This window comes from Clavelina lepadiformis, chromosome 5 (assembly GCF_947623445.1).
Source record: "Clavelina lepadiformis chromosome 5, kaClaLepa1.1, whole genome shotgun sequence".
NCBI lineage: Eukaryota > Metazoa > Chordata > Ascidiacea > Aplousobranchia > Clavelinidae > Clavelina > Clavelina lepadiformis.
This window is the reverse complement of record NC_135244.1, coordinates 9,805,903-9,821,466: the sequence shown is the minus strand read 5'-3', so window position 1 is coordinate 9,821,466 and position 15,564 is coordinate 9,805,903. Positions and strand designations below refer to the sequence as shown.

Sequence of the window (15,564 nt, the reverse complement as noted above, 5' to 3'; positions counted from 1 at the left end):
AATCTCTAAAAATCCACGTGCAAACAAATATGCAAAATCATTTTAATGTGATCCACTGAGAAGTTGCAGTGCGTTGAAGCCTAAACACAGCCAACATTTTCTAGGGTCATGATGTTAACAATTAAAAACTTGCAGTAATAAAACCTGGAATATAAAAAACTTCTCAGCGTTGCAGTAAGAGGTTTTTAATTGCAAAATCTTTGACGAACGAAATTTTACGTGGGTGTATAGCCTATATATCAGGGGTGGCCAGACCTGCTTCATGCTCGAGCCGCATATAACAAATTCCAGTTTTAAAAGAGTCACAACACAAACACAATAAAAAACACGAATTTGTTCACTCACAACGAAGTGTAGCCATTGATAACCACTAGTGCTGTGTGGTGATACTATGAGTCTCCACCTGGGCTTCACCAACTAACTCTTGTTGCGATTATTAGTATAACAGTAACCAAGACTTAAAACTAGGCCAGCCCTGACGTACAGATTCAATCTGACAGTTTACTTAACTACAGTGTACAAGTTCGCACACTTCTGTACAGTAATGTACTTTTTGGAGTGTAATTTGATTATTACTAACGATGAGTTCATTGTTACTACGTGTGATAGAACGCATTGTTTCATAATCTGATCAAACAACTCTTCTAGACCGGGAAAATGCATGTCTAATTCAACAATGCTAATTCATTAAAGAGCCGCAAACAAAGGCTCAAAGAGCCGCATGCGGCTCGAGAGCCGCAGTTTGGCCACCCCTGCTATATATTGTACATCATCAACAAGCGGAGCTATGAACTTACACTGCCATTGCAGTAAACCTTCGAACATAACCTACCTTGCGCGCTCTTATTGTCTAGTTAATATATTCTTTGTAAATAGGCTTCTTGTGTGCGCAACACACATTTATGGAAAACATTTCGATAGAATCTGCCGACAAACCATTCTTTCGGTTTCTGCAAAAATAGCCCGAGTGTTTGCAAGGATGAAGATATAGGTATATTTGAAAGACAGACATTGAGTAGGTGGTTTCGCGAGCAGTAGCCTACGTATATATGTATATAATGGCTTAATTATGTAGTTTTATAATATATGAGACCATTATTTCAATATGATTATAGACTCCCAGACGTTTCACTACGTTTCTTGTTTACTGAGTTAATATTTGTTTTACGAAATGAATCGACAAGCGTAAAAGAATAGCTAAGGCTTTTATGATCTTACCAGAAGTGGTCCTGCTGGTATGGTGCAAAACGTATGTTTCAGATTAATATATAGTTGAACATCAAGAATCCTGTAATACCAGCCAAAATAACTTACATTATTTTTGCAGTTGAATTTTCAAGGCAAACTATTTGGCAATTTATAGTAGGTAGGCGCTATGTTACCAACATTTGGGAGAAATGTCATAGTCAAAGTATTGGTACAAATATTTTTTGCGACTCTGTTCTTTTCAGCAAAAGGGAAATTTCATGGGTAAGTAAAGAGATTTTCTATATTTTTAAAGCAAATTTAATTTGTCCATGCGTTAAGTTAAATAGAATACGTTCGTTATAACTTATTGAACAAATGAACCAATTAGCTTTATGTTAACTAATATGCTACCGATGGTGATGCGTGCCGTCATTTCAACGTTATGTAGAAAAATTAAGTTTCGCAAATATTTTATAAAACTTTCATGAAGAACTGGCTTAGCCTCAATTTGGACGAAAAATAAACTATAATTTATTACACTGGAAAACTATGGGTCAAGCAATTTCCGCGTTTCTTTCTGGCGTGGTTTGTTTTCTATAGTGCGGTATTATTCTAATCCATAGGTTCTTAACCTTAAAGGGTCGCTGTGCGTAACAGTCAGGCAGGCAGGCAGGCAGGCAGGCAGGCAGACAAGAAAACTCCCATTTGTCAGTTTTATATGCCGCTGGCACGCAAAGGGGACCTTTTCGTTGCGACCATGTTTGGGTCGCCAAGAATTATCGCACCTTCTTACATGACTGCTTGGTTTTGTTTTTATGTAGCGTGGTTGAAATCGCGCGTAACTGACCGTTAGTAATTAATCAACAAAGACATAGCCATTATTAAACAATTTGTGACATTTTTAATAAGTGTTTTATGTTTCATATTATGTTCTATGACGAAATATCAAAAAACCAATACGTCCTCCCCTTATGATTTTGCGTAATTTATTGCTGGAGACTAAGTTACATTTTCTGAGAGTTATCGAGTTATCGAGTTATCGAGTTATCGAGTTATCGAGTTATCGAGTTATCGAGTTATCGAGTTATCGAGTTAGAAATCGCGGTTAATTACTGTCCATTATTTTGTGATTTTGTGTATTGCAAAAGGTTGCCAGCACACATAACGAAGAAATTGGGTCGCGTTAAAAAAAAGTTGATAATCCCTGCTCTCATCTAAATGCATGAAATTTCAAGAACTTGGTAAAAGCTTAACAGCTTCATTACTGTCAGTCTGTTCTTTGAAATACGACCTATGTTTTAAAAAGTTAACATAATTGAACGGAAAATTTTGCTTCAATAGAATAATGCCAACACTTGAAAAGCATGAAAGCATACTACGAGTTTTATATCATAGTTTTCATTAAGATTGGTATTTTGTATTAAACTTGCGGTTTACCTTTCCAACCATTGCCATTTTTGAGGAAAGACAAATATCTTGGCCACTCGAGGCCATCACTGGCCACAGGCCACTCGAAAACCTTCATAGTTTTAATATAGCTCATGAAAAACAATTATCACGAATGTGGACGGTAAATAGCATCCAATGTGTAATGAAACAACAAACGCTCTCCGTTATCAAAAAAATAATATCACAAACTGTAGCGTTGCCACAGCACTAGTATACAACATATAAAAAGCTTTCTTTTGTCTGTCTTGTTCAAGAATACTTGTGAAACCTTGTCTACTATAAATAGCACTTAGCTTACTTATAACGTCAGTATTTTCAATGTTTAGAAATCAAGTTTGGAGGATTGTACCAAGAAATGATGAGCAACTCAAGTTCTTACACCAACTGTCATCAACTCCTCATTACAAGGTGAAGGCATTATTGACCACTTTGTTCTAGCTGGCATGGTTCGCTGTAGCCTATACGGAAAGAATCCTGCGAGCCTTAAGATAATACCTTACTAGTTACAACAATAAATCTTAATTGCTGGTAAACAATACATTTCAAATATAACAAGATAATTTCATGCTCTGCAAGAATAACTTTGAATGTTGACTGTTTCCAGCAACTACATAAAGTGTTAGAAAAAAACTTTAAATTAGTTTTGGAAGCAGTTATTAAAATCTCTTTCAGGACGTGAATACATTGACTAATTTCGTTCAGATAGCTTTAAAAGAAAATGTCTAAATTTTCTATAAATATTTTCAAATACCATGGAGCCATTTTTTACAGTTCACTTGTAGCCTACGATATGAGTAAAAGAACGTCTTCTTGGCCAAATGAAAACATGACATCATGCCAACAGCGTCCACAACAACGATGTTCTCTGATACTTTTTATTAAAGTGCACATTGACAAACCCCTTCAAAGATCTTGAAATGTTCGGCCCATTCCAAACAATCAGCATTATCCTTTTCAATTAGCCTACTGTTATTTGGAGCATACCAATAGTCAAATTTTAAACAAAAGTCAAATTATTGCGTTACACGTCAAAATTTTACTTAGTTATTTACAAGTGTGAAGCTGGTTACCAAATCCCCGTTGACTTATTCAGTTACTTCTGTCTTCTTCAAAATTGAATTGGGTTTCCTGCAAAGTTACTTGCTACCTGTCGAAAAAGTCATTATTTTAAAGAAATGTAAATTTAAATAAATTTATTCAAACTGAAATAAACTTAATATAAAATTAAAAGCTAATAAAATTTAAATAGATCAAATTTCTAAAATTGTACACTTCCAACTAAATTGATGTTAATTCAAAATAATTATAAGTAGTCAAATGAAATTAAACAAATTAGAAAAAAACTAATCTAAACTTAAATAAATTCCAATTAACTTATATGAAACCAAATGACGTTCATAAAAATTGAAATCCATTTATAAAAACCCAAATAAATTTAATTATTCGTTAGACAATATTTAATGGTTGCCTTTCTCGTTTTTGCCGATTAATTGCTTATAATAATCGATCATTGCTGAAATTGTTATAAGATACAGATTCTCAACATTCTCTTAACAAACTTGCTTGATTAACGTTTAATACATTTTTTAAAAGGCAAAAGGTAACTGAATAAGTATCCAGAAAAACGGTATAACCCACTGTACGCCAGTGAGTTGTTTAGTCAAATTTGAAATAAAATTTATTAAACAAGTTAAGTTAAACATTTCTAACCCTTGAACTTCTACGAGGGTTTAGTTTATTCCTGCGATATACTAAAATACTAGCCCAAAGTTCCAATACTTGGAAGATATCGTGTTAGGTTGGTTATCTTTCCTTCTATTGCTCATTCTGTTATATTTATTGAAAACTAAGTTTCGTTATCGTTGTAGTTTCGTTATCGCTAAGTTTTATGTGATTTCTTTTTCTGTTATATATCTCGTATCCACAACGGCAGTTATAGTTACGTTGCATGGCTACTTGTATGAGTGATGACCGTGCTAACCTTCTCAGCACGCTAAGCACTGTTATGAAGTTAACAACTCACACTCCTCGCAAATTTTGCACTTTTCAAAGCATTGGGGCTTTGACGCCTTTCTACTTTCATTGATTGTTTGTGGGCGAATTTATTGTCTTATCATTCTAAATTCTAATCTACTACAGAACAAAGTAAGCACCAGTTCGTTTAATTTTTGCTTCCCACGGCCAACGGCAAAACAAATACGATGTCATTTACAGCAGTTACTATATGGTTACTTAAATACTAATTTGTAGATAAATATAATGATTTACCGATGATGAACATATATTTTAAGTAATGCGTAAACTGGTAAACTAAGTCGTGCAAAAACTTTCCTCAGTCCGAACAATATCAATTCGGTTTGGAAGAATAAACTAATGATGGTCGCAACATTCACCTTCATTCCGTTTAATGAAATGAAATGACAGCATGGATGTGGTGTGATATTGACTTGATAAGTTAGTTGCCTTGCTGATAACTCTTATATTCAAGTGCGTTACTCACTTTGGGTCGACGACCGTTGATACACTAAGACTTTTTTGTATTTTCTGCAATTAAATTGAAATTATAATTTACGATAATTTTTTTTATGATTTCAATAGAGCACGATGCTCATTTAGCAAACACAAAATTAACTCTTCAGTCATCCGATTATAGTCAGTCGAGAAGCTAAATTTTGTTTAAGTATGAAATTATTCTAAAGACGGGCAATTTCAGTTTTTAATGTCTACCAAAAACCTTTGGGTTTCAAATGTACCGCAAAGGCATGCTACATAAAAAAACAGCGACATAAAGTGTAATGTATATCAGTAATTTGATTTCATATTTTTAATTTTATATATCCGCCGGTTTAGGTTGATACGTGGAAACATCCAACTCTTGTAGACATACCTGCTGACTATCACATTCCTGTGGAGGAATTGTCTAGGTTTAAAAGATCTTTAAGTTCCCACGACATATCTTATGATGTCATGATAGCAAATGTACAAAATTTAGTGGACGATCAGTACAACAATGAAGCTGGAAGCACTCCTGCTGCGTCGGGAATTTCTGGCTTCAATTATTCACTGTATCATACAGCTGAAGAAGTAAGTTATGGGTAAAGCAAGTTATCGAAATATGTGGAGTTTGGATGCCTTCCATTTTGTTTTCTGTTTTAGTCTAATTTTATGCCACGCTATGAGAAATGTAGAAAGGTTGAAATGTAACTTTTGAAATGTAGGCTATATAAGTTGCTATCTAATGCGATATATATAGGCTATACTCTATAGCATTGGATAGCTTATAAAAGCGTTTATTGCTGTAATTCGGTATTGTTCGTTTGAACAATTGTTTTTCGGTTTTTCTATACATATTTCTGACAATTATTGATGGGTTTTCGTCTCTTGTGAACATTTGCTTTTTATTGTACGCAAACAGATTACCAACCATGCCTTTCAGAAAAGATGAATGTTAAGCATATTATGAAAGGTACTATTTCTCCTAAAGTAAATTTGGAAAGAACTAATATTAGCTCTAGACAAAGAACGTCAATGTTCCGTGTAACGTTATGTCACAAAATTACGTAAAATATGTACACAGTGTCGAAACAGAACAGTTTCGTTTTGTATTACCGACTCATACAGCATAGGATAGATGCGTTGATGCACTATGCTGGAGTATTGATGCAGTTGTAATATCGTCGACAACGATGCTTAGCTTTAGGCATCTATTTATGGCAAAATTTACTAACAATATACCAAATTATAAATAATATTTACTAATATCGATGATTTCAAATTACTGTACACAAGTAATAATCGTCATCATGAATTGATGAATGTCTGAAAGCGAGTTCATGAAACAATTTGCAGAACTCATCGGAACGTTTAGCAAACATTGTTAAACGTTTACCCACAATTGTATTTCGCGTAAAAGTTTGTATTGTATGGTATGCTATCAGAATATTTGTCTTTGTATCGAAGAAAACCTTCGCACAGCTTAACTCGGTGATAACTCTTGTTCCAGCCCCGCTGACCGAACTTGTCTTTGTGCATTGCTTTTAAAATATATATTTTTTCAAAATGTTTTGTGTTCCTCCCAATTCGTAGCTGTTTTGCAGGGACACTGAACAGAGTAAGCATAATAATCAATCCATTGCGCAAGGGCGTTGTCTTTGCTAATGCCGTTGAGCATCGAACTGTTGCTTGCGTTTATCATTGATGGCATTTTTGCAAGCAATGTAATTGTATTTCACAACAACTGCAATATTTGTGAAAGTCTAACTTTCTATATCTTTTCGAAATTTTTAGATTTTGTTTTACTATTGATTGGTCAATTTTGTTTCAGATTAACGGATGGATGGATTTGGCGCAAACTACATACGATTATGTCACGAAATTTCAGATCGGTGTAACATACCAAGGAAGACCAATATATGCTTTAAAGATTTCGAAGTCGAACCTTGTCAGGCCAGCTATTTATATTGATGCGCTAATACATTGCCGAGAGTGGATTGCAACCGGCTCTCTCTTATACGTCTTGAAGGAGGTTACAAGCTTTGTGACAAATACAAAATAACATAATTGCTTATATACTTAAGATATCTTATAGTTGCTTTAGCAAATTCTGATTCTGTGCTGTAATTTTAAAGAATTATTTTTTCGGTTGGAATAAAGTATAAATTACTTTTTCACAGCTCCTCACAAATTCAAGTTACAGTTCTTTAATCGAAGATTTAGATTGGTATGTTGTTCCTATGATCAATGTTGATGGCTACCTCTACACCTGGGTAAACTTCAAAACGTGCTGCAGCGACGCTGATAGTTACTATATTTAAAAATGAAATCTATTACTGCATTAATAGTGGCTGGGTTACCGCTTGATAAATTGACTGTCGTTTTGTAATGGGAACAATCAACAGTGCAATTTGTCCACCTTAGGATCCCTCAGGCAATAGACTATGGCGGCAGACAAGAAGCGCACAAGCGATTCTCACATGCTTCGGCGCAGATGCAAACAGAAATTTTGACGATCATTGGTCAGGTATTTGATGCAATACGCGTTTGCTAGTAGTGGTTTAATATGTATATCGCAAAGTATACCGCCTGCCTATAAGATAGGCTCACTGTCATAGCCTCTTAGTCTTATGTAAGTTACCTATAGACAACCTAAACGGTAGACATGGTAAAACTTGCAGGTCCGGGGTCTAGCGAGGAGCCTTGTTCTTCGCTATATCATGGACCAATGGCAGAGTCGGAGTCTGAAACGAGGCACATAGCAAGGTTTATCTCAGGCCACAACGATACGATAAAAGCTGTAGTTTCGCTCCATTCGTATGCGCAAGTGATTCTTTATCCTTACAACTATCAGCTAAAACAATACCCTCCAAACAACAATGAACAAGTGGGTCGATAACTGGGACCATGAAACCTTTTATGACAGCAAAGCTTATTATGGTATTTTTTATATAAAACGCTACAATTTAAATTAACTTTCTATGGGATTTTGTTCTGCTTTTGCTTGCAGAATAAAACAGCAGAAGAAATGAGCAAAGCCATGTTCGCTATTCACAACGTTTCGTACAATTATGGACCTGGAGCTGAAACTTTATGTAAGAAATTCATTTGCTCGTGATTACAAGACATGGATTTAACTAGTAACCTATATGCGGTAAATATAGGATTTGTTTTTAAAGCTGTTTCAACGGGTGTCACAACCGACTGGACCCAAGCAAAAGCCGACATTGATATAAATTACACGATCGAATTACGAGATACTGGGCAGTATGGATTTCTGTTACCGCCTGACCAAATCATACCAACTGGAGAAGAATTACTTGCGGGAATAGAAGTCTTAGCCAAACACATTATAGAAAGTGAACTTAGTACACCGAGTCCATAACTGACACTCAGCTTTGATTGTTAGAGTATATGTTAGCTTATGGTTTAAAATACGATTTCATGCAATACATTGTTTAAAGCTGAATAGATTTATTGTGATTTGTAAAACGGTATGGAAAAAAAGTTAGTAGGCCTACTTTGCAATAATTTTGTTTATCGTCTGTCTATCTATCTATCTATCTATCTATCTATCTATCTATCTATCTATCTATCTATCTATCTATCTATCTATCTATCTATCTATCTATCTATCTATCTATCTATCTATCTATCTATCTATCTATCTATCTATCTATCTATCTATCTAATTTAGTTTAATTGTTTCCTTACAGACACAGTATGTTAAAAAGGATGCTCTACGTAAAACTAAATTCACTGAAACTTTTAAAAAAATATACTTTGTTATATACTTTAAAGAAGTAGGCTATTTCCTACATTGAAGAGGTCTTTCTTTCTTATACATGTTGTTCTTTCTTCCTAGCCTGTAAGTTTCATCCTTGTCGTTGCACCAAATTTGGATAAAAATACAAACTATTCTTTGCAGTTAATTTTCAAGCGCTATCAGTTTGAATTTAAATCGAGGGGTTTTGCAAGTTGTTATATACATTCAGTATTACACTTTACGCAATATCACACTATGAATAAAAAAGTTATTCTGAGCAAAGTTTTAAAAATACAAATTAAATACGTTGTTTCAGCTTAACAAATTTTATAGCAAAGACATGTAGAAACAACTTTAACGCTTAAGAAGCTCAACAACAAATTTAACATGCCCTTTGGCTTATTAGCAGTGGTGTCCCAGATTGCTCTTTCCACAGCAGGCCTATAATTAGCAGTAATCCCATTCACGTTGCATCGTTCGTAAATCCACAGGACAAATCCAAACTCCAAAGACGATATCACGAATATGTGATCCAACTACATACTTTTTGCGTGAAATAATATTAAACTTGTGCACTGTGTACGTTTATCATTTTTCATAATAAATAAAACTGCGTTGTTGAGGATGGGCTGTGGGCACCGATTGCGGACAGCACTGATCGCTGCTGGAAAGTATCGGTAAATGCTGGTAGCTCTTCCCACCAATTGAAGAACCTTAATTTAAAGAAAATAAATTTTAATTTCAAAGATTCAAAATATAAAATCTTCCAGGATTAGGCTATTTTTCTGTATCTTTCTTTTCTCTCCTATATCATTATAATGATATGTATAGTTGTATGTACAAGCTAAATGGTGGACAACCGTATAAGCATAGGTCGAATTTACAACGATGAAATCATTATACTTATATTATTTTAAAACAGATATCTTTTTCGTCAAATATCTGTGAAAAACTAACTATCCAACATATTCCTAAAACAAAAAAGGAAAGCGTTTAAGATATTCGAAAAGATATTTTGGATTTAGGGCATAGGCTTTACATACAAAACACATTATTGCAAATGCAAAAAACACGTGTTTTTTTACTCGTTAGGCTCATTGTACCCGTTGATTTTAGTTGTCTTTTTGGTTTTTATATTGAAGATGTTTGTAGGCTATGTGTGTATGTATGTCTGTTATCTATTTCTGTGTTTTGTTTTGTGTTGCACAAATTTAGCATTTCCTGTAGCACATGTTTTAGTAGGTTTAGTTGTTTTGCCTTTGGCTGCGTTTTTGTAATCAATAATTACGATAAAATTCCGCACCGTTTTGCTTACGTCACCATTTTGTTACGCGCATTCCCTTACCCTAAATTTTACGACACCAGTCAGATTGGTTTGAGTGTTGGGTGGCGACGAAGTTCTTGTTATAGTCGTATAGCTGTTAGTTTTATTCAGTTTATTGTGAGTTCCAACTATAGGTCAACGCCTGTTTTTTGTGTATAAATATATATATCACCAACACTCAAGAGTGACATTGGCATGACGGTTTGCCGTTAGCGAAGTTGTAGTTTCTGGCATAAACATCGGCGTTTAATGTAACACCAAGAAAATGTTTCTCATTGAAATAACAAGGTATGAAGATAGAAACGAAGAGATCTTTTTTATTCGTTTTTCTATGATTTTTGAAAATATTTTTATACTGTGAGATTTAAAGTCATGTTACATACCTTTGCTGGAATGACTGGATAAACTAAGCTTTGAACTATCGTTTGAGACACGCGAACCAGAGATTGTCAAAACGGGGGAATAGTTCAGAGGACCAATGCTTGAAGTTGAAGTTTTGAGTCCGTAAGCTAATTTTCTGTCCTGGCGATATCGATGGCCAGATTTACGCGAAAATTCCGAACAATAAACCGGTCGAGCTGAGTTAATTTGATGAAGTATTGGATGTGGTAACAAAATACGTTCCTTTCCTTGTTGCATTTTTCGAGATCCAGTATGGCTTTCCAAATCTAAATAATTTTTTTCTAGTTTTGATTTCTTGCGACGAAAAAATTTAGCCGCACAGGCTGATGCAATACAGGTAAACAGCAAACTACCAAGTAACAAAGCTACTAAGAACGGTGTTGTGATTTCCATCCTAAGTTGTTATCGAGTTATTTTCAAATCTGACGTAATTTTCTTTGCTGCCTTCACATTAGCCCTTTGCCGACAAAATGGCAACTGACTCAACTGCAGTCTTTACCATGAAAAAAAAAGTCGCTATACTTTGAGTAATCGCAATTTGCAAATCCCACAAACTTTTTCGTAACACTTGTTTTGACGTCACTAGGCCGCGTGTTTCTCACATCGCATATAGAGATGATGACGACGTGTCGCAGGACGCAATCAACAGGGCGTCATCAGATCTTTTGGCCATTTGTTCACCCGAGAGCTATATTCAACAAACGAAGTGTAAACGCCCAGACGTTTCCAAAACCGACTTGCACCAGCAAGCTGTCACCATAAAACGTGCTCTTCTATCATATAAGAGAATATATTGCTTTGTTTAAAGAATTCTATGTGTCACAAAAGTTACAATTAACTTGATAAAGGTGTGTATTGGTCGGAGATTTATGCGTTGCAAAAAATAAGCTGCCCTTTATTTATCTGTCTATAAAAGATGAAAGATTTAAGAAAACACATAATACAAAATTGGCATCTAAAAATATTATACCGTAATTTTTAACATCAAACATTTCACAGAGTAACAGAAAATAACTTATAAACGTCGTATGTACCATCAGGCTATATATCTTGATTCTTAGAGTGGTTTCTATTTGTTTTAACAAAGCGGATTTGTGATATCATTTGTACAACAAAGTTATGCGCAAAAGGAGACTGATAAAAGTTTCAAATTAAACGCATATAAACGAAAGAAAAACCTTTTGCTTACTATCTGCGCATAAAATTTTTCATGCGTGTTAAGGATAAATAATTAAAAGAATAATTTTACTTTGGTAAATAATAAGCAGTGGGCGCTTGTTGTCATACCGTTCATGTTGAAGCGTTAAAATATAGTGGCGAACAACGGATATAAACATTAAGATGCATCCTCTGGATACGCTCCTAAAAGCGACAGGTGCAAACTGAGAAGCGATTTGGACGACGCTTAAGACACGTATATATTGCAAGCCTATACACTAATTTACGCAATTAGCGGTAGGCTACGTATAAAAATATGAAGAATGCGGAGTTTTTAAACTTAAAGGGAAGTGCCCAAACTGACACAACTGTGGGCATGTAGGCCTAAGCCTCAGAAAGTAAGAGATTTTTCCGAACCTCGAAAGGACTCCAACAAGACATTGTTCCGCTTTGCACGTTTTCTTTTGAAGCTCTCATTGGGACTCGTAGTTTAACTATATTTGGAGCTATGGGTTAACCTTAGAGTACGAAACTTATTACAGGCTACATGATAGGCTTTTTTTTCACTGCACGTTTCGTTGTTTCAGTTTTCTACACCACAGCATAATTCCGTTTTATGACTGCACAAGCTGGTCATCACTGCACACTAAAATTAGCTATTGGTTCCATTATCTAAACATAATTTCCCGATTTCCGCTAAGTGGTGCAAACAGGTATATAAAATTCAGATTCTTTGTTGATTAGTAGAACATAATCTTGGTGCAACATGCGGTTTGCTATTGCTCATCAGCACGCATTTGTAGTTTTGTAGCGTAATTTGCTATTTCGTCATTAGGATTTAATTCATTTGAATTTGTATCAAATACAAAATCATACACAGGCTACATTTCTGGATCCAAGAATTTCAACGAAATACGAAGCTAACTCAACCATAACGATGCTAATGAAGTTTAATCGTTATTAATTGACCGCATCATAGACTACCATAAAATACCATTACAAAATAGTAAGTCTATGATCGCATACGATTACGAACAACTAGATCAGGAAGTAACATTTTCCCACGCGCTGACGTTTTCAATTTTCAGCCCAATGAACGCACAAGGTAGGAATTTGAAAAGGCCCATGTTCTGTGTGGCGTCGTGTGTTGTTAAATCTATGAAAACATGCGTCCATGCCCAACACTGGCGTTGGCTATGCTTGGAAAGGTGAAGGCACATGTGTGTGAAGTGTACACTTATACGATCGTATGTAAGCCGGGCTCCTTTATTTGCGCTTCTATATCAGGGTCGAATATTAGGGAATTACTGCGTCATTTCATTTCTATTACGGTACCTCTGGTTCCTCACCATTCTGGCTTTCAAGTCCGAGTGCTGAAGTATACAGAAGACCTATAGGCTATAGTAGGCGTAATGCTTGCGTTACCGTTAGACAGGGCAAAAGTAATACCGTACTAAATCCTAAAGGGTCTAATTTGGAAGTGTAATATGATATGAAAACGATGGTATGGCGTCAGATTTAGTTCATTTGCACAAGCGTAGTGCATTTTGAGTTATGAGGATAGGCTAAGATTGTGTATTTGGAGCTTCATAGCCTAAGCCTAGTACAAGACTCATGCCGTAGAAAATAGCCAGCTATGTTGACTTGTGGTAATTTATCAGCGAAAATGCATTAGTTAGGTTTAGCCTATAGGGTCAATCGGCCCTATTGCGGCCACGGCGCTTTTGCGGCCGGTAAATTTTTTTCTGAAATTACCGAAAAATTTTACAACAAAAAATAATTTTTTTAAATTAGCCTCATCTAATATTCCTAACAAACAACTCCAGCAAATTTCAGGAAGTTACTCCAAGTAAAACGTTTGTTATTACCCTTAGAACGTGACTACCTCAAACAGAGATCAGAACGATATGAAAAAAAGCCAAAAATTTTTTTTCACTCTGCAAACTAAACTGCTGTTTCTCCACCAAATGTTGCTCTTTTTTCATTCTTTTTTCGCACACGAGTAGCTGTATCCTTCTTCTGTGTATGTACAAAATTTGAGATGTCTATGTTTCTTTTTTCAATGTTTTTTTTTTATTTTTCTGTGTTTCATCACAATTACAAAACAACCCCCTAAATGCGGACAGCATAACGGGGTCATTCTCGTTTATGAAATGCTTTGTTTGCACGTGATTATTTGCTTACTTTGGTCTACTTGCGCAATATGGAGTTACCAAGTAGGAAATCAAGGAACTCTTACGATCAAGTAATGCTAAATGCAGCTCTTTCAGCTATTTGCTAAAGTGGAAAAGAGGTCCGGTTGGGTAGCTTGTGATTTCTGGGACCATACCAAATGCACCAACCTCAATATCGAGGTTAATGAAATTGAAAACGTGCAGTGGTATTGTGATATGTTTGTGTAAAAATGGTGCTGATAAAAGTTTTCGGTTTTTTTTCCATTAGCATCAACTCTCAAGTGGTATTTTCTTGAATTGTTTCTTGTCGCATGAAATAAACAAATACATTATCAGAAAACATGTTGTACCATAAAGTTTTAACATGTAGGCTACACGAGTATAAGCTTGCCGCCTTATTCCTTTGGCATTTTTCTTGTACTCGATGCAGGCTAAGCGTAATGACTCACTTTTTATTTTGCATTACACTGTAAACATACGATAATCGTTATGGTTAAGTTACGCTTATAAGATATGTGAGGTATACTAAAAACGTTTAAAACTTGGCCCGTCCATTATACAAACGCAAAAGTAAAAACGAATCGTAGTGGTTGCGCATCGTTTTACACCAACCAAGTTACCTGAATATTCTTCTCCCTTATTCTTACAATATTTATACATACATATATTTATTATACAGTTATTCGATGAATCAATGAATAAAAACAATTTATTTTGCATTGCTTGTAACTCCAATGTTCTTCTTCAGTCTTGCACACAACAAACGGCAATACTGTAAAAGGCTAAATTTTTCATAAAAATACGTCCGCAAAAGCAGGGAAATGCGGACGCATTTATGGAGATGTGTGGCCGCATTTGCAAGGAGTGTCCGCAATTACCCGGAAAAAGTAGTCTTGGAAGAAATCGTTTTGCTCCGTTTTTGCATCAACAAAAAATAATATAAAATTATAGTAAAAAAGTAGATTAAATTCTGCACAATATGGTGAAAACATTTTTTCGCTAGCCCCAGGCAAACGTATTTAACATGAGCTTTAAACCGCAAAGAAAAAATGTGGCCGCAATACCGCCGATAGACCCTAGCAGGGATGCTGGAACGAGTGTGACCTTGTTTTAGGCAGTTTTACAACAACAGCCTGCTGCTCTTAGAGATAAGCGGTTAGGTTGGAAGATTGGGATGGAAAAGGTCGATTTAACATTTAAGCTATTTCGGAATTAATTGAAGTTATATTTAGATTACAAAGAAGATTTAGGTTACTGTGTGATACCGGTTTAACAATTAAGTTCTAGGTTCACAAGACACCATGAAAAATAAGAGATATTGCTTTTTATATTTCCCTTTCTACTGAAAAATATTTAACAGCCACACTTCTCCCATCCTCTGCTTCTCCCATCCTCTGCTTTTCCCAACTTTGCTTCAACCACGGATCATGGTCCAGAGAAGAAAAATGTTCATGCTAGCAGTCAAAAATTTTTATATGTTAATATTAAAAATTTTTTTAAAGACCCGTTGACTTAAAAACTAAACTATGTGGCGTGTAAATTTTACATGCGGCAGAATGTGACGTAAAAAATGCAGTTGATTTTCCGTGGTTCTTCGGCAGAAACGCCTT

General features: G+C 35.2%; 2 protein-coding genes across 2 annotated transcripts; one reads left to right on the top strand and one right to left on the bottom strand.

Moving 5' to 3' along the window:
* Positions 1 to 1,332: 1,332 nt before the first annotated feature.
* Positions 1,333 to 9,062, top strand: LOC143461052 (carboxypeptidase B-like). Its single transcript, XM_076958804.1, has 9 exons — positions 1,333 to 1,470; positions 2,964 to 3,045; positions 5,488 to 5,721; positions 6,962 to 7,162; positions 7,311 to 7,403; positions 7,555 to 7,657; positions 7,812 to 8,017; positions 8,141 to 8,225; positions 8,310 to 9,062. Exons 1-9 carry the CDS (start codon positions 1,376 to 1,378, stop codon positions 8,513 to 8,515), a joined length of 1,305 nt encoding a protein of 434 aa, XP_076814919.1. The 5' UTR covers positions 1,333 to 1,375; the 3' UTR covers positions 8,516 to 9,062.
* A 116-nt stretch (positions 9,063 to 9,178) lies between these two features.
* Positions 9,179 to 11,144, bottom strand: LOC143461053 (uncharacterized). Its single transcript, XM_076958805.1, has 2 exons — positions 10,604 to 11,144; positions 9,179 to 9,609 (listed from the first exon to the last, which is right to left on the bottom strand). Exons 1-2 carry the CDS (start codon positions 11,013 to 11,015, stop codon positions 9,485 to 9,487), a joined length of 537 nt encoding a protein of 178 aa, XP_076814920.1. The 5' UTR covers positions 11,016 to 11,144; the 3' UTR covers positions 9,179 to 9,484.
* Positions 11,145 to 15,564: the final 4,420 nt, after the last annotated feature.

Excerpts from the sequence above, each read along its gene's own strand:
- LOC143461052 (XM_076958804.1), top strand. The coding sequence starts at position 1,376 with ATGTTACCAACATTTGGGAGAAATGTCATAGTCAAAGTATTGGTACAA. Across the intron at positions 7,163-7,310 it reads TCTTATACGTCTTGAAGGAG|CTCCTCACAAATTCAAGTTA; the intron begins GTTACAAGCTTT and ends ACTTTTTCACAG. Across the intron at positions 7,658-7,811 it reads TTTTGACGATCATTGGTCAG|GTCCGGGGTCTAGCGAGGAG; the intron begins GTATTTGATGCA and ends TAAAACTTGCAG.
- LOC143461053 (XM_076958805.1), bottom strand. The coding sequence starts at position 11,015 with ATGGAAATCACAACACCGTTCTTAGTAGCTTTGTTACTTGGTAGTTTG. Across the intron at positions 9,610-10,603 it reads ATCCAGTCATTCCAGCAAAG|GTTCTTCAATTGGTGGGAAG; the intron begins GTATGTAACATG and ends CTTTAAATTAAG.